This window comes from Drosophila arizonae, chromosome 5, assembly GCF_054131065.1.
Source record: "Drosophila arizonae isolate 15081-1271.41 chromosome 5, UAZ_ARI_1.0, whole genome shotgun sequence".
In the NCBI taxonomy this organism is placed as follows: Eukaryota; Metazoa; Arthropoda; class Insecta; order Diptera; family Drosophilidae; genus Drosophila; species Drosophila arizonae.
In genome coordinates this window covers 8050839-8070461 of record NC_142925.1, presented here as the reverse complement: position 1 = coordinate 8070461, position 19623 = coordinate 8050839, and the positions used below count along the sequence as shown (strand labels likewise).

At 33.2% G+C, this 19623-nt stretch overlaps 2 protein-coding genes across 3 annotated transcripts; both read left to right on the top strand.

Moving 5' to 3' along the window:
- The first annotated feature begins 1002 nt into the window (after nt 1-1002).
- LOC149268444 (uncharacterized) lies at nt 1003-4642 on the top strand. Its single transcript, XM_089470335.1, has one exon. The coding sequence runs from the start codon at nt 3859-3861 to the stop codon at nt 4036-4038; it is 180 nt and encodes a 59-aa protein (XP_089326461.1). The 5' UTR covers nt 1003-3858; the 3' UTR covers nt 4039-4642.
- A 68-nt stretch (nt 4643-4710) lies between these two features.
- Nucleotides 4711-19531, top strand: gem (transcription factor CP2 like gemini). Of its 2 annotated transcripts, XM_089470294.1 has the most exons (13): nt 4711-5088; nt 7361-7472; nt 7643-7846; nt 11387-11459; nt 11582-11979; nt 12054-12147; nt 13818-13962; nt 14518-15114; nt 15186-15361; nt 17697-17898; nt 17968-18083; nt 18151-18225; nt 18466-19531. In XM_089470294.1, exons 1-13 carry the CDS (start codon nt 4711-4713, stop codon nt 18908-18910), a joined length of 3015 nt encoding a protein of 1004 aa, XP_089326420.1. In that variant the 3' UTR covers nt 18911-19531. The 2 variants fall into 2 exon arrangements, with proteins under 2 accessions (XP_089326420.1, XP_089326421.1); XM_089470295.1 differs by lacking the exons at nt 4711-5088; nt 7361-7472; nt 7643-7846; ... (4 more) ...; nt 14518-15114; nt 15186-15361 and adding an exon at nt 17529-17614.
- The last annotated feature ends 92 nt before the right edge of the window (nt 19532-19623 follow it).

The following is a 19623-nucleotide window of genomic DNA, read 5'->3' as shown; positions in this document are numbered from 1 at the left end:
AATTTTTGTTTCTATATTTTTTTTTTGCGATATCTGTATATGTATTGATTAAGATGTTTCAGAAACCAGACGGGCAATTTCGGCGACTTTTGAAAACTGCCTTTGTCAATTAAATTTTTAATTAACACACAAGATAACGCAGTTTATGAATGAAACCAGAAGACAAAAACCCCAAGCCCACAAAAATGTCATAGCTAAGTAATAATTATTGCAAATTAGCTGAAGAAATTAAAAACAAAAATAAATTAATAAAATGAAATAAAACAATAGGCAACGGGCACAATTTTTTGCGACCTACAAATTTGTATTAAAGTTAACTTATAATTTGAGCATAAAAACCGTTACTTGATATGAATTTGAGGCACATCCAATCTAACGTCTGATCGTCGCTCATAATTAGCATAGCCCAAAAAGCCTATTCGACATTTTTAACGCATTACTCTCTCTCTCTCTCTCTTTCTCTCTCTCACGCGCTATACCATGTGCAATTTCACATATAAATAACAAGTGAGAATAACGCCAATGCTCACACCCAAACAAAGAACTCGGAGGCAGGTGTAGCCGCTCACCACTCTTTTAGTCATTGCTCTTAAGCGCTGCTGCTCTCTCGATCGTTGAGGTTCATTGTTGATATTATGAATTGTTGCTGTAATTCGCTGACAGTTAATACTGCAGCTCAGTCGATAAAAAAAAAAAAAAGAATATACATATATATGAAAAAGAAAATCGTTTTAATTTGTACAGCTGTAGAACTGGAGAGCGCAACGTCTGCTTCCACCTGCTCCTTCGTGCGCTTGACGACAACAAGTTTCCTTTTCTATGCTGCATTCCACAGGAAATTTGCATATGCACAAGTGCGAGGAGGGCAGGTCTGTTTATGCGTGTGCAAAGAGCAGCGTTCCGCACGCTCTTATGCCAGCGAGCACGAAAGAGTGAGAGAGAGCTGCTCATGTCAGTCAGCTGGTAAGCGTAGAGTCAGAGCTAAAATTTATATTAGCGTGTGACGTCCGCTCACAAAAATCAGTACGTTAGCTCCCATCGGCTAAAACACAAGTTTTGTGCGAGTTTTAATAATCAAAACATCAAAACAAGATTTATAAGCGTTAAAGCAATAACAACATCGATAACAACAAAAGGCAATAATAAACATAACCAGCAGCAGTAGCAGCAACAATTACACGTCGGCGCTTTTTGTTAATCAGAAAGATACAAAAAATAATATTTAATTAGAGCGCGTAGCGGCGTCGCCACGGCAGCCAAAATCATCGTGTTTGAGCTTTTTTGAAGGCTCTCCCAGTTTTCCTGTGCCAATTTTATTACGTGTGCGTACCAAAATACGTCATCGACGCGCGCAGCAAAAGTGCGAACGACAACACGAACAACAACAACAAGGAGAACAACAATAGCTATCGGCAGCCATTGAAAGCTTCTGAGTGGGTAGCTCACACACGCATATCAAAACTAACATACATACATCTATAGAACAGACAAGCTAAACCATAAAAGCCAATTGAATTGAATTCAATTGCAAGTACGACGCGCGTAATCAACATAAATCGAGGAAAATTTCGCTCTATTTGAAATAATTAATTTGTTATTGTGTAGTTCGCGACGGCATTCACAGTGAAACGTAACAGCAGCAGTCGATTTAGTTACGAGTCAAGTGCGCAGCACGTGTGTGTGAAAGAGATAACTATTGTGTTTTTAGTATTGTCATCTCAGATGCGGGTGCAAGTGAAATAAGTGCTTGATAAAAAAGCAAAGAAGCACAAAGAAACCGAAAACAACAAAAGAGTGCAGCTGTCAACCAAAATAAGAGCAGATAAGAAAACGTGCAAAACAGCTGAGCAGTGCAGCAGCAGCCAAAACAGCAACAGCAACAACAACAACAACAACAACAACAGAAATCAAACGCAGCGCGCAAACGTTGTATTCAATTGGTAAAGCAGCGAACGTCACCGTCAGCGTCAACAGCAGCAGCGCAGTCGCAGCATCATCCATCCCATACACAACAAGTGACAATCAACTTGATCAACAATCAGCTAAAGTAGCCGCAGCAGCAGCAGCAGCAGTAACAGTTCTCGTCGCAGTCGTAGTCTCAATCTCTCGCCGTCCCGTGTCCGTTTTTTTTGTTGGCGTCTTTCTGTTTTTTTCTCTGCTGATCATCGCAGTCGTCGGCTCGGCTCGCTCGGTTTTTGCGTTGAGGCTTGCATTGAATTCGGGAACTGTAATTGAAACGGTATCTGTAGTTTCCCGCTATCGGCGAATATACTCACAACTCATTGATATTTTAACCTCGTGTCCGTGTTGGTTGCCGCTCGACCAAGGTTCTGGCCACACAAAATGCTCGTCTTTTTGGGCTTTTCGAAGCCTCGCTTCGTCGGATTAAAAGTGCTCCTATAACCAGAATTAAATCGGCATATAGAAAATATAAAAAAATATAATTATTTATATTTTCAAAAGAAATCTGAAAAAAAAAAAATAAAATAAAATAAAATAAAAATTGGCAACAATCGAAATATATAGAAAACAGTTAATGGACGTCTTAAAGACAAAAATATAAAACATTGAATTTTAAAAATTGCGCGCAAGCAAAATATAAAAATCGGTCGATTAAATAAACATATAAAACTCGATTAAACAAATATATTATGCAAATTTAAATAATTAGCGCTGCAGTTCGAAAACCAGTTTATAAAAAAAAACATATACATATACATACTTATATGACTGTCTACGTGTGTAAAACCTAAAAAAGGCTCTAATTAAAAAACTTAATACAAGCAAATATATTTAACAGTTTACGCACACTCATATAACAAAATATAACACATACAAACCTAAAGAAGGTTTTCAAAAACTTTATCAGCGCACCAATACCAACAAATCCGTCTACCAACAGCACGCACGCATACACATGCGAAACAGCCTGCTATAAATAATACGCATACAACGAAAGCAGCTGTTACTCTCTCGTCTGTGTGAGCAGCGATTAAACGTGAAGCAGCAACAGCAGCAGCAGCAGCAAAGAAAAAAAAGCTACAAAAAATATTAGCAAAGCTTTGCAGCGATTTTCACATTCATCGGCTAAACAGAATACATTTGTAACGCGTCTGGAATAGTTGTGTGCCTCACAGTGTCTAAGAAAAAGCTAAACAAAAAAATTTATAGATACAAAATATTCTATATAAATATACATATAAAATTATTATTTGTGCGTGTTTTCGTAAGATAAAGAACGCGCAAAAGTGGTTGCAAACGTCGCAAAAGAATCGCCAAATCAAATGCGAAATTTTGATTGACAAATTTATGAAGAATTCGTTTGCTCTATTCTCCAATCAACGACTATAATGTGCGCCTTGTGACAGTGTTTCACCAGCAACAACAGCAACAAGTCTTACATAAGCGAGGAAAAACCAATAATTTTATTGGTCAAATCATCATCTAGAAAACAAAAAGTCGAAGTCATAGAAGTGCCAGCCCATTTGGTCGCCACATAATTGAGAATGTCAAATATCTGACACAGTCTGCCTAGACAAAGCTTTTAAGTTGAGCTACAGAATACAGCAGCAGAGAGCGAGACATAGAGACTCTCGCAAGTAACAGTTAATTTCCACGCAAGGGCTTTAAAACACAAGCTCCTTAGAATGTTTGCATCAATCTGACAGCGGTTTAAAAAACCAAAAAAACAGAGAAGAATAGCTAAATTTAGCCCAGAAAAAGCCAAACCGTTCCACAAGCACTAAGCGAAGGGAACGATCGAGAAAAGTTGGAGGAATCGAGATAACTACATTTTTGTGCAATCGCCCCCAAAATTTGAAATTTTGTGTAACCCAACGTCAAAGAACTTAACGATAAATGGAGAAATCTGAAATACGACTGCAACGCATGTCTAATGAATATCAATCGCAATCGAGCTATATGTATTTGCGCAACAAAATGCTGTTAAAAATTGAAAACACCCTACTACGTAGCCATCGTCAGCGTGAGACCACCGGGATCAAGAAACTGTATAATTCGTTTTTCGTACTCTTTTAATTGCATTCAAACGTTCTCTCCAACGTCCGAAGAACGCACAACGAATTTTATTTCTATCAATTGAAAGTTACAAAACAGAAGTTGTTAAAACAATATTAAAAAAGTTAAATAAAATAACAAACTAGATATTATTTGGTTGTTAGTTGTATACAAAATCCAAGTGCTGTGCTAAGAAAAAAAAAAAAAAAAAAAAAAAAAAAAAAAAAAAAAAAAACATAGACAAAATAGAAAATAAATAAAAAGCTAGTGTCATTTTTTTCTTCCTTGTTATAATTAAAATATAATCAAAATACAAAATGTTGACATAAAATAAGTATATGTTTTAAAAAACTATAATAATAAACCTCCAATTCCCTTTTACTTCTTATTGTTTGTTGCTTACAACTAAGTCAAAACAAAAACCCTTGAAGACATATTCAAAATAATTTTTAAGTGGCCCGCAAAAGCTTGACAAAATTGCACGCGAAAGCTCGCCGAGGGTGATACCCTGGAATACCCCGTGTTTCTGAAAGTGCGTACTAACGGTTCTTGTGGACAAAAACAATAGACTATAAATTCGTTTATTTATAATTAAAGTTGAGTAAAATTGTTTAAAAAAAAATAAGAAATAAAAAACATTTGGTAAAATAAGGAAGAATTAGTGGAGAAAAATTGCATATATTTTTAAACCGGATGGCGCTTTCGTTTCTATCGCAAAGTTCCGGTCTGTTGGATTTACACAGCATATTTGATCCGCAATATTCAATACAACAACAACAACAACCGCATCAGCAGCAGCAACAACTGCAAATTCATTTATCATCAGACCAACAAGAACAACTACAACAACAGCGCACTTCAACGAAATTTGATCTAAGCATATTCAACGATTTCGACCAAATGGAATTCAACAACAACTTGAATCGAAATCATCATAATCAGTATCCGAATAATAATAATAACAATAACAGCAATAGCAATAATAATAATACTATCAACAATAACAATACCAATAACAACAACAACAACAACATTCATACGCACCAAACTAACGGAGAAAATCTTAGTCAGGTAAGTTGACAAAGATTTTTGAAAATTTATTTATATTATATAAAAAATATTTATGACAGAATATATCTATATATATTATAAATATATATTCATATATATATTTATATACTCATTAAAAAGTTTAAATTTTATATGAATGCTTTATAAATACGTTTTATATGTGTAATCAAAAATCTTATACATTTTTATTATTTTGAACATAATACAGTAAGTCTTATTAATATAAATATATTTGTATTAAAAATATTCTGATAAGATATGAACGACATAGATAGCGAATGCTAAAGTATGATAAGATTTTTGATTAGAAATATGTGACGTTTTATAAGACTACAACTATTGAATAAAATACGTAAGAAAAAAAAAAAAAACAATTTTTACAACATATTTAAAGTAATCATAAATTAAAATGTATTTATTATTTTTTTTTTTCAATGTAAAATCTAAATAATTGACAGTTAAAATCATTTAAAGAGAACATAGATTTTTTATATAAGAACCAAAAACTATCACTCAAGAATTTAATTGATTGAAATTAAGGTTGTATTCCTCTATTTTTTTACATTTAATCTCTAAAAAGATCATTCTATAGATTGGGTCGCAAATGTATGGAAAGTTTTTGTCAAATTAAACTCATACTCAACAACTAATAAAACAAATCTTGACTACCTCTTAGTAATATAAATAGAATATTACGTACATAAGCATATTAAATATTTATTGGCAGTCGGCATTATCTGAAAATGAGACTTCATAAAACATATCACAAAATTGTCTTTTTATTTGTTTTCGGTATTTCAACATATATATATTGATCTATATATATATTATTTATTTACTTTTTTTTTTTTTTTTTTGTGCCACTCTTAATTGGAAATGTTGTTTGAGTATGTATAAATACATTGAAAAAGAACAGAATTCGGATCACATAACAGAATGACTGGCACAGACAGGCAAACAAATACTTATAGCAACATTCAATACGAATGTTCTTCAACTAAATCAATCTGTTAGACATTTGAGATTGCCTCCTCTTTGCAAGATATATTTGGAATAGTCAAATTAAAAAATTGTTCAGAAGGTTTCTTTGCAAAGTCGATCACTTTCTTCACATCTTCTCAATTAATCAATCAATCCGTTTTTCACCTCCTCAATTGACCAATCGAACCGTCAATTACTACTTATTTCTGTATATAATCCAGTAAGAGAATGAAGATTCTTTCAACAACAGATAAATGCTTTCTTATCACTCAGTCAATCAGTCAATCATTCAGCAGTCAGTCAATTAAATACGCTTAAAATACAATAAGATAGACGGGAAGTAGGTTGCTATATCAGTTGATATCTTCTAGAATTAAGTGAAGTGAACAAGCACTGAATCAATCGCTCAATCACTCAATCAGTCAATACAAACAGTTTAAGCTGTCGTAGCAGGCAATCAATACAAACAAATTTGGAATATATATCGCTATGGAAATATGTCACGTTATATGATATATACTTATAAGAAATGATATCCATTCAAGCTGTCGATTTCGGCGTTCAGTCTGTCAATAAAAACAGCTGAAAATATATAAAGATAAGGAGGGAGAGGAAGTAAGTGCTCTAAAAATATCTAAAGGCGGTCAAATTTCATATTTGCCAGTTTTTATTATCGAGTTATGAAGTTAAACGAAACACGCTGGACTCAGGTCGTGCCTTGTTGTGGCTGTTATTATTGACATTATGCGCTTATCTTTTGAGAACACAATCAAAAGAAATCAACAGGCCCAGACTGCCGGGCGTAAACAAATGAAAACTCAAAGTGCTCAATGTATGTATAATGAATATCATGTAAATTGCAATCGAACGTGTATAGAAATTATTAACTTCACAATTTACACTCACTTAAATGATGCACAGCGTATGTACACAGAGAGAAAAGTAGATAGAGCGAGAGAGTGAGCGAGAAATTGACTGAGAGAACAATTTACAGGCATCGCAATTCTCTGTAGTTGATGTAGTATGAGTATTTTTTGTATTTTTCTTTTTTGTATTATCAGCAAGGTTTAGGACCCCAATACTATGTTAGGTAGTACTGAGAGATAATGCGTCTGTTGTGGCTGGGGCAATGCCGCGATAGATCTGTCTAAATGAGCAGCATGCTAGACGATTTCGTAAACGAAAACCTAAATCGTAGACAGTGTGCTGGAAAAGTTTCCCAAATACATATATGTATAGCTGTAAAAGCTGAAAATCGAGCATAAACTAATAAATTGAACTCTCTTTGTAGATCCAAAATAGTCATTTCATTAGCGGCTATCATCATCAGCATATTGGGTCGGATTATGAGCCAGTGATTAACTTTGTTGATTCACCGCCAAACTCTGAGGAATCTTGGACAGGTAAGAGAGTTCATAACGAATCCAATTCTGTATGTATGTACCCATATATAAGCATATATACATCATTAATGCCGTTAAAAACAAAGAAACTCATCGCATCCATCAAAAGCAATGCTATTTGTGCAGTCGTTAATCGATAAGTTTCGACTTCGATTTCGATATAACTACAGACGGACAGTCCAAGGATTCACCAGGACCGCAAATTATCGACGTAAGGACAATTTACTCAGACAGTGGTTCGCGCAAAAGACGAATGGATTGGTACTCATTGGACATTGGTCAAAGTGAAAATTCACCGACAACTCAATCAGGCGAAATACCCAATAAGGTGGCACATCACGAGAAAGATAAACATAAACGTGAAAAGCATTCAGGTGAGACAGATCGAAAGAGCTTAAATATGGTAGAATTAAAATTAAACTATTCAATATGTATATTAAAGATTAGTAAAAATCAGGCTTAGACTTAGACTTAAATATGCAGATATAAAAGAGTTGTATTAAAAATTCAGTTTATTTAATATAAAAATTCCGTTAGAAACCCATTCGACTGAATGTATTCCTCTTCAAAAAGTCTTTGAAGCATCCGAAATGTAGAGCCTAATATATAATATGAGGCCAAACATCCAAGATATTTTTTTTCTCTATATAAAGACTCTACGCTTTTTGTCGCATTCAAAAAAAAAAAAAAAAAAAAAAAAAAAAAAAAAAAAAAAACAATTAACAACTATTGAGTAAACCTGTTTGCTTTGTATTTAACGCCTAACATGCGTAATATACTAAACGAATCGATAAAATCAAAGATATCTGAAGAATCAAGTTCTTCTTCACATATAGCTCTATCTCTGTAGAGCCGACGGTTTTATTTTAATATGCCATGCTTTTGAAGAGCTAACTTCCAAGCCAAGGCGCAAATGTGTTAATTATTTGATTGACAAACATACATTTTTTGTTATATTTGCTAATTGATCAATATCTTAGAGATGTGTACGAGTTCTGAGCGTACTCAGTGTGTTTCTGGCCATAAAATTGATTTTCATTGTTCACATCGTGAGGTAACATTTAAAACTTAATTTAGTTTGTTTGCAGCTCCAGATCGATTGGTGACAGTCTATGTGAAGCATATTCAAATATTTAGGAACTCCAAAATGAAAGAAGATTAATAATATTAGGAGTTTATTCTGGAATATTACAAAAATAATAAACAAATAAATTCTATTCGAATACTATTCGAAAAAGGGATTGTTTTATTTTTATTTTGGAATATCTAAGCACTAATCGAAATTTTTTTTAATTAAAAAAAAATTTATAATATTATGATTATTAATAAATATACTCAAAATTTTAAACCTACTTGAATAGGGTATGAAATGTTTCATATAAAATATTAATAATCATTTATGAAACGATATCTTAGTTTAGAACTTGTATTTAACGCCACAAATTCTTACACATCTTTAAAATTAAAGTTTGTAAGCTCTCTCTCTCTCTCTCTCTCTATATATATATATATATAGATATATTTCTTTTTTTTCTATTGCTTATTATACGACCTTTAATTAACTTAGCACATATGTGCAAGACATGATGGAAACTGTAAGAATAGCTTCAAGTAGAGCTAATGAAATAATAACGTATATAATTTTTATAGCTTTTTATGGAAGTTATATTTATACAATTACAGCTCTGGAAAATAACCACAAAAAAATTTAAGCAATAAAAACACGCCCACCCCGATATAGTTGAATTAAATCCATATATATTAGTAAAATTTGATAAGAAAGTTAAGCTAAGAAAAATTTTAACTATATACCAATCTATGTAGAATTCGATAAGAAATTAGTTAAGCTAAGTAAAAGTTAAAGTATATGTATATATTTGTTTCTGGAATTCGACTGCTGGGTTGTTAAGAGTTTACAATTTGCCAAAATCACGCAAAGTCGAGCAACAATTGTCATTGGCCTAATTACAGCACAGCTATAACAATGCTGATACAGATATAGTTATATACACACATATATATACATATATAGTGACAGAGACACATATAATTTTAACTCTTTCGCTGTTTTACAAAATCGAGCTAGAACGAGTGCCTATCGGGCGGTACTCGTGATGGCTTATCAAGAAATGTGAAATCAACACGACAATTGTCCGGCAGATAAGACTGCAAAAAAAAAAAAAAAAAAAAAAAAAAAAAAAAAAAATTGTCGACATTTTGTAGAGGCCGTAATTAAAGCAATTTGAATTTTTAGAAAATTTTTCTGCCACATTTTAGTTTTAGTCTCATTATTATTTTTTTTTTATTTAAAGGAAACAGTTTTTTTTTCCAGCAATTAGTCGACAGAATAGAAGTACTTAATTAACAGCAAATAATAATTAAGTCTATGGCGGGAAAATGGCTTTCCTATATATTTTAGCTACTTATATATATGCATAGATTGCATTCAACATTCAGTTTATACAACGTTAGCGAGTAAATGATTTTTTTTTTTTTCAATTGTTTTTTTGTCCTCTGGACCTCGCCTTAAATTCTATTATTCGGTACTCGATCAATGTGAGCTCTTGAAATTTTATTATATTCGTCTGACATTGGTACAATTGTAGTGAAGCAATTTCCTCTTTTATTATTGGCAAATTATCAAGCTATGTGAACAGCGAAAGTATTGGGATTAGGTAGGAATACCCTGTAAAAACAGTTCATACTAAAGCATGTAATAAGATCGTTAAATTTTGCTTAAATTTATAAGTTACTCAATTATATGTGTAATTTATAGATACTTTATGAATATAATGATGTATTAGATTCACTTAAAAACTTTCTTTCTAAAGTTACATGCTTTGCCTGAGCTCAATACACCCGTCAGCTAAGCTGAGCCAACTACAGGGCAGGCCCTCCACTAATCAACTCAGATAGGCAATATCTTCAGACTACAAATAATTAGTCATTATGTGTGTCACTAAGCTGAGTCTGATGTAAACTTATGAAACAAATTTAAATTGAAAACAAACATAAATTATCTAAAAACAGCGACAGGCACATAAGAAAATAAATTTGCATTCGCATTCTTTACAATTGTTTCAATTAGGAAATATGCTGTAACTGTGAAAGTATGCGTAGAGATAGTGAGTTAGAAATATAAAAGAACGGAGAGATTGAGATAGATAGAGAAAGAGAGAGAGGTAGTAAAAATTGAGTTAGTATGAGAGATAAGATGAATGTAAATGTGAATGCGTGGATAAATAAAGAGAGAAATAAACAGAAAAATTGAGAGATAGACAAACATATATGATAGAGGGGTAAAAAGTGACCGCTGTTATCATTGGAGATCGAGTGAGAGTGAGTGTGTGAATAAGAAAGATTGTAAATAGGTCAAACTACTTTAATAATAGATAAATTAAAGCAGCTAAAAATACTATTGGAATTGATTATCAAAACAAAACATTAAACATGATGAATTTTAAATTCTAAAAACATAAACAAGACTAACATACTTATTATATCGTCTCTCTGATCTAAAAACATAAATTATATAGAAACTTAAATGTAGATTTTTGGATAGACGTCTTCCTATAACACGCGCATTGCAAGTTTTTTTTTTATAATCATAAATATGTACAACAATATGGAACTGCAGCTATAAGTCATATAATGCATTTAATTTTTATACAAATTAAAAGAAAAAAAAAAACTTATTTTGTAAATTTTATTTTAATCAATTTTATACCAATATAATTTTTAAAATTGTTTTGCTAATAGAAACGACCGCGCATGTCTGCTAGTTGGACAGTTCGATTAGAGTGTTTCTTACTTATCATTTTATTAGCGTATCTATTAGTAAAATATTTCTATTTCTAGACTCCTCAAGATAGAGAAAAAAAATTGTTAAACAAGTATTTTTCCTCTTTGGACAGGTCGTAGCAGCTGGAGCGACGATATAGGCTTTGATCTGAACGCTGAGTTTAACAGTAACTCGTATTTGAACAAGTGAGTACATATGTACATATATATAATATATACATACATATATACATAGGAAAATATAAATAACAGCTGGCAGTTGCAGTTGGTTCTTTTTTTTTTTTGCTAATATTCTTTTCAACTTGCAGTGAAAACTTTTTATCGTTCTCCCCGAGCCTGACGGCACTTAAACAGGAGCCGCAAACGGAGCAGCTCAAACCGAACGCAAAGATATCATTGGATAGCGGCAGCGCCGGCTCCGCAATTGGCAAAAGTGACAAATCGCCATTGGGCGAGGCAAATCACTCACCACAGCGAGCGGGTCAGGAGATTGCAGCGGCAGCGGCATCAGGAATTGGAGGCGGGGCACTTGCCGAAGCTGGCGGAAAGCATGAGTTGAACACCGTCAACATTTGTGGCTGTGGCTCGCCGCAAGGCTCGCCCGCCGCAGCGGATTTTGAATTGAATTGCAGTGGCAATGGTAACGAAGCCGCATCGGCTGAGATAACCCGAACTGCATCTGGCCGTGAGGCCTTTGCACAGGCGCGTAAGTAACTGTTGCACTTACATATATATATGTATATGCAATTTAATAAAATTGCATCAATTGATAAATTACAGCGCGCTCTGGACTGCAGCAGCAGCTGAGCGTTGTCGAGGCGGCCAAAATAGAGCCCTGCCTGTCGGGCGCTGCTTCTCATGCAGAGGATCATAAGTGAGTGAAAAATGCTAAGCAATGCTAAACTGACTAGACTAAGATAAAACAAGTAAGAAAGCTCTAGTCGAGACTGCTCGACTACGAGATCCCCTGAACCCTTGGAGTGCTAGCTATTTCAATAATTTTTCGCGTCTTTCAGCTTACACAAGAAACACACACACATACACAAACACATACACATACAAGCACCCACGCATAAACACGCATGGGCTGCAGTGTGCGCTTACTATGAGAACTTAATTGTTTAATAACTTTTTTTGTGGACGTACGATCTTCATGAAACTTTTAGATTATGATTATAACATGAATATGCATGTAATTGCCAAAGCACAAGTCTCTAGTATTTGAAATACGCGTTTTACAAAAGTGAGGGTGAGGGGGTGAATTTAGAGGTGGGGGGTAAATTTTAACAAAAACCGAAATTGTATAAATTGCATATAAGCATACATTCAAAATTTGGAGACTCTAGCAATAAAGGTGTAGAAGATATAATTTTATAACTGGTTTTCGATAAGGTTTTTCATCGATAAAAAAAGATCGGGATGAGTTATCGAATTTTAATGATAAACTCGATATCCGCGCTGTAATTACGAACATTTTACAAAAAATTTGAAGTCTCTAGCTCTTATATCTTCGGAAATCGACGCGTTCAAACATACGGACAGACGGACAGACGGACAGACGGACAGACGGACAGACGGACAGACGGACAGACAGACAGACGGACAGGGCCAAATCAACTCAGCTCGTCACCCTGATCAAGAATATATATACTTTGTGGGGTCTGCCACGCCTCCTTCTGCCTGTTACATACATTTCAACAAAACCATTATACCCTGATTTCCCATTTTCAATGGGTTCAGGGTATAAAAATTACTGAGTTTCTTTTATGATAAGCTAGATAGGCTAACAGCAAAATATGGTCTATATTTAGATTTAGTTTATAGTTTCTAGAAAACATTAATTTGCTATATTTAATTATAGCACTGAGACTATTGTGTCTTATATAATTATTTATAGCTTAGATTAAAACCCAAATAGAATAGAGAAGGACTTTATAATTTTCTGTTTATACTAGAGTTTTTACATTTATATAATTTAATTAAATTCAACAAAGTTTATATAGAAAAGTTAAACTTTTTTAGTTCAGAAATAAATACTATTCACATTGTGTTTAGTATAGATAAAAGATTAGAAAAATATTATGCTCAGAAATATTTTATAAAATTAGTAAAATAAAAATAATTTAAAGTTGATTAAATTGATTTGATTAAAATTGTTGAAAATGGACCCCAGAAGTAATATTTAATTCCCTTACCTGATCTTGTATATTTAAAGAAAATTGAAGTTATTCAGATGCCATATGTGCATATGTAATGATCAAATAGAATAAAAAATAAATTAAATTAAATCGTATATTAGTGTCCATCTAAATAATCTATGTATATTTTCAGTGCATATATTTTTTATATATTATATATTTCTTTATATATCAATTTAGACCTACTTATATATACTACATCATATTTATATCCTTTAGCTAGCTTTTGCAATATATATAGTTTTTTTTTTTTTTTTTTTCAAATAATTATATATTTTTAATTTTAAACTCATTATTCCAATTATCTTTAATATATTTCATATAAAATTATTTCGCTATTTTGCAGATTTCAGTACATTTTGGCCGCGGCCACCTCAATTGCAACGAAGAACAATGAGGAGACATTGACCTATCTGAATCAGGGTCAGAGCTATGAGATCAAATTGAAGAAAATTGGAGATTTGTCCTTCTATCGCGATAAGATCTTGAAGGTGAGTGAAAAGTCAAGAATGCAATTCTTTCTAGGATATGGACACTATCTTGCTATCTCCCCCGCTCTCTCTCTTTCCGTATCTCTCTCTCTCTCATCGTCTCTCTTTTGCTCGCTTTGAGTTCAAACTAATTTGCAAAAAAAAAAAAAAAACTGCAAAAATTGGTTTAAATTGGCTGAGTTATTGTTATGGTTGTTTCTATTAAGACTATATCAACTGAGCTCGTTGACAATATATGCTTGCGGAGACTGAGCGCAGTTGTGTGGCTCAATATTAATGTAGCCATCTGTGTGTGCGTGAGTGTGTGTGTGTTTGCATGTTAATTGATTTTAATATGCCCCAATTAAACTTAATTTATACGCGAAACAACTTCAAGCATGTCATCCGTGCAGAGGCAATGTCTCATGTGGCAATCAGACAAATTTTGAGTATCTTTAAATCTAGCTTTTCTCATGCCTTTCTTTTCTTATTGGCTTAACTTGAACTTTGTACATTTTGGGCGTCTATTTATCTTAATTTATTTTACTTTTTCTTTTTTTTTTTTTTTTTTTGCAGAGCGTTATCAAAATCTGTTTCCATGAGCGCCGTTTGCAGTTCATGGAACGCGAACAGATGCAGCAATGGCAGGCATCGCGTCCAGGTGATCGAATTATCGAGGTAGATGTACCATTATCGTATGGCCTGTGCCATGTGTCGCAGCCATTGAGTGCGAACGCATTGAATACGGTTGAGATCTTTTGGGATCCATTGAAGGAGGTCGGTGTTTACATCAAGGTTAATTGCATTTCGACCGAATTTACACCAAAGAAGCACGGTGGTGAAAAGGGTGTACCATTTCGGCTACAAATTGAAACCTATATAGAAAACACAACAACTGCTATTTGTAACAACAACAACAACAACAACAGTAACAATACTAATATCACTAACAACAACAACAACAACAGCAGCTCGAGCAGCAGCAGCAACAGCAGCTCCAGTAGCAGCACCAGCAGCAACAACAACAGCACTGGCAACAACAACGCAAGCAATACAACTAGCAACAACAACAACAACAACAACAACAACAACAACGGATCGGGCATTACCTCGCCGGGTCAGACACCGGTAAATGGCAAACAGGCAGTGCATGCAGCTGCCTGTCAGATAAAGGTGAGTTGGCCCATTTGTTAGCCACAGCTAATGTAAATGTATTTAACAAACAATTCTCAAATGCTTTGTAGGTCTTCAAGCTGAAGGGCGCTGATCGCAAGCATAAACAGGATCGCGAGAAGATCCAGAAGCGTCCACAGTCCGAGCAGGACAAGTTTCAGCCCAGCTACGAGTGCACCATCATGAACGATATATCATTGGATTTGATAACGCCAGCCACTACAACTGGCTGCTACAGTCCTGAATAGTAAGTACAACATTTCATATATATATTTTTAATGTAAATTAATTTTTTAATATTTTTTACTTATCATATATAGACAAAAAAAATTTATTGTTATTTAATTATATTATTTTAGATTTTTGTGACATTCTATTTGTTTTTATAATTTTTTTTTTGTTATTGTTATTTATTAAATAGAAATATTTTATGTTAAATTTAACAAAATATATATTTACATAATGAAAAACCTATTTTTAATATATATTTAAAATATTTATTTAAAAAGTTTTATTCTCTATTTTCTATATTCAAAAATATATAAAATATATTGCATTATATTGCTATATAAATTTTATAATTTTTGTTTATTTAGAAAATATAGGAATATTGTATGTTATTTATTTTTTATTTATTTATTTAATTTTTTTTTTTTTTTTTTTTGCTTTTTACTTCTATTTTTGGTTAATTTACTTATATTAAATAGACTATCCACTAAACATTCAATAGATCGAACAGTTTAGCTCGGTTATATTACAATTATTTTGCTGTTCTTCAGTCTAAATCCAGCTTAAACAATCAATTCACGCTCGTTTTGTTCTATTTCCGTAAAATATGTAACATTATATCATTATATATATATCATATATTATACAAAATATTTAGGTTCTCTACTTAGTTTATTGTTTATGGGTGTCACAGCCCAATGATAAAACTTTTGATTTATGACGCTTTGAGCTATGAATAACTAGTTTAAAGTTAAATACTAAGTAGTCTAGTTTTTTTGCGTTGTTTATATTGAAGCCTTATTTGCATAGAACAGTCCCAAGTTCAAGTGATATATATATATATATATATATATGTATTTATATGTACAACAATTTATTAGATTCATACACGATTTGTTTACTCAGTTCAATGAGTACTCAGCAGCTATGGGAATTTTTTGTTCAACATTTTGTACTTCAATCAAAATTTCGCTTATTTGTTTGTTTGTTTTTATAAGCGAGTTTGCCTTTTGTTGTTTTAGGAATGCGAATCAATTTGAATGGGAATTTTATTCTTTTTAGCCGGAAACGGCATTGTTTTTATTGTGATTTTGTATTTAATTTTGCATTACGCTCACACTGTCTCGCTCTTTCTATCTCCTATCGATTGAACTAAGAGCTTTATAAAGAGATTTACTCATGATCTTTACGGACTCTCTGTAATAAATAATTTCGACTTACATTGCTCCGAACCGGTCTTGTTTTTGCATGGATCATTAATTAAATGACAAGTATTTGCGTTTATATATGGTGAAGAAATTATATATAGCTACCAACCGGTTGTAATACCCTGTACATGGCTACAAGTGAAAGGTAGATTAGCTTGCAGAGCAAGTTATATATTTATACAATATTTTGAGTTAATAAATATTTCTAGAAAAAATTTGGAAAAATTAAAAACTACAAATAATAGTAGAATTTCAGTTAAAATATTTTATAATAAATAAATATATTTAGATACATAAAAATATTAAATTTTAAATGTAAAACAAAAATTAAAAAATATTTAAAATATTTCTAATAATTAAATGAATTTATTTAGATATATATGAACAAGTTTTTAATACACTTTGAGATATTATATATAAATTAATTTATTATAGGGTATTGTTTAGTTGTCCAGTCTGGCTTATTGCTTTTGCCACGTGTTTACTAAAGAATGTTTTTCATTCAATTAATTATCGCTCTTATGCGCCACTTGCTCGAGAGTCTTTATAATGTTTATAAGTTAAAAAATAAAAACAACAACGAATATGATGAAAATAGTTGGGTTCCCATGCTAATTGAATGGGTCAACTGAAAGCATTTTTTCTGCAGCTGCTGCCAAATTCGGCATAGCTAAAAAGCTGAAGGCCATAAAGTGTATGAAAATGCTGGTTGACTAAGCAGAATATTATGGGGTTTAATCAGCCATCACAAAGCGTATCAGATATCAAGGTAGTTAAGATATATGAATATATATGTATATAAAATGGTATATATAAGAAAAAGTAATGAAACACAGGCCAAGAGTGCCAGAGCATAAACTGTACTGATAGCGAGGCAGAGAGAGGGAGAGAAAGAGAGAGTGAGAGGGAGAATGAGAGAGAGAAAACTGGTATATGGCTGCATGATAAGTTTATGTATCTGTAAAATCTGTGTATCTGCTGTCTGGCATTCGTGAACATGCGCTTGTCTCTGAAGGATCACGCCCGTCTCTCTCAAAACGCACAGCAACAACAGCATTGCATTTGTATATTTTAAAATATAGTTCAAACTTTGAATTTGTTAATTTTATAATAATATATTTCTTCTTTTTTTCTGTCTATTTACAGTATGAAATTGTGGCCAAATTCGCCGGTTCATATACCAAAATATGATGGAATGCTGCCATTTGCCAGCAGCGCATCGCCGGCGGCCAGCAGCAGCCCAATTGCTATCAATTCGGTGACATCCACAAATTCGCCAACATTGAAACTGATGGATGCCACAAACATGGTGTCGCCGCAGCATGTGCCAGCGGATATGGATGATTATGTATGCAATATATATACATATATATATATATCTCGCTCGTAATCTAATTTGTTGTTTTCTCTTATGTAGAATCAGAATATAATGCCAGAATCAACGCCCGCACAAGTCACACAATGGCTCACGCATCATCGTCTGACGGCCTACCTCAACACCTTTACCCATTTCTCTGGGGCGGATATTATGCGGTGAGAGAGCAAGCGAGCTTTATAATATACAGGCTAATTCTTGTATTCTCTCTTTCTATATTTTTAGCATGTCCAAAGAGGATCTAATACAAATCTGTGGACTCGCCGATGGCATACGCATGTTTAATATATTGCGCGCCAAGTATGCAATGATACTAGCTGAAAAGCAGTTGGATTAATCTGTGATAAGGGAAGAGTATTTGAGGAAGATGCAAAGCTATATATGCTAGTTCTTGCCTTGCCTAAAAGACTCTCAATTAAATCTTCAATCTCTCTATTCTAATCCACTAGCAGATTAATCCAATATACAATCCACATCTATTTCGCTATTATTATTTGAATTATTCCAAGCATTCACTAACATTTCTTTTATCTCTCGCAGATCCATTTCGCCTCGTCTGACGCTCTATGCCAGCATGGATGGCTGCAGCTACAATGCCATCTACTTGCTCTCTAATACGGCCAAGGAGCTGCAGCAGAAGATCTATAAGCTGCCCGGTTTCTATGAGTTCATGGCCAAGGGCGGCTCGTCAGGCCTCTTGGAAAATGGCAGCAATCTGCCAACTGCCGCAGCAGCAGCGGCGGCGGCGGCTGCTGCCGCTCTATGCAACAATTGGGGCATGCACTCGAAATATTCGGGCAGCGGCTCGAACATCTTCAACGAGGTGAACAAGAGCAGCGTCTACATATCGGGGCCATCGGGCATACTTGTCAGCGTCAGCGATGAGGTGCTCAACAATGAGGTGAAGGACGGCAGTCTCTATGCCCTGGATGTGCAGGGTGGCAAGGTTATATTGAAGCTGATCAATAAGCAGGATAACAATTAAACCAAAATTGTCTATCGAAGCTTCAGAACTAGTTGTAGAAATGCTATTGTTGCCTGGTACAAACAGATTAACCATGATAAAGAAAAGTATATTATTTAGCATTTAAATTGAGCTATATCAAACAAATGTTATGAGTAACACACACGCATATTACAGTTCTTTTTCACACACATACACACACAGGGCCATACATACAAATATCTATGTATGCTCCTATTTCTATATAAGTTTCAATTTGTATGAGATTTCGCGCAGCAATTTTGAACAAGTAGCCACATTTTCTTTAAGAGTTTCCGTTTTTATCCCTGCTTGCGTTCCCATTTGATCCGACATCAAAATTAAAAACAAAAATTGCAAGAATATTTCATTTTATTTTAAATTTGCATTTGATTTCGTTTCAAATATTTTCTTTTCGTATGCTGCATGTTTTAAGTTGTAAGCTTTATTATTTTATTCTTTAAACCTTTATATATATGTATACACCATATATCACATACAGCAAGAAGATATATACATATAAATATGAAAAAGTTGAAGTAGAAACAAAATAAAAAATCACAAAAAAAATAATACAAAAAAAAAAAAAAAAAATTAAAAAAAAAAAAAATCAGCAAGTTATTACACACAGACACCTATATAATTAATTAATTGAAAGTACAGTACCACAAAATCGAGCATTGGAGCAACAAATGTCGGATAATTGAAATCAGCTA

Excerpts from the sequence above, each read along its gene's own strand:
- LOC149268444 (XM_089470335.1), top strand. The coding sequence starts at position 3,859 with ATGGAGAAATCTGAAATACGACTGCAACGCATGTCTAATGAATATCAA.
- gem (XM_089470294.1), top strand. The coding sequence starts at position 4,711 with ATGGCGCTTTCGTTTCTATCGCAAAGTTCCGGTCTGTTGGATTTACAC. Across the intron at positions 7,847-11,386 it reads TAAACGTGAAAAGCATTCAG|GTCGTAGCAGCTGGAGCGAC; the intron begins GTGAGACAGATC and ends CTCTTTGGACAG. Across the intron at positions 12,148-13,817 it reads TCTCATGCAGAGGATCATAA|ATTTCAGTACATTTTGGCCG; the intron begins GTGAGTGAAAAA and ends GCTATTTTGCAG.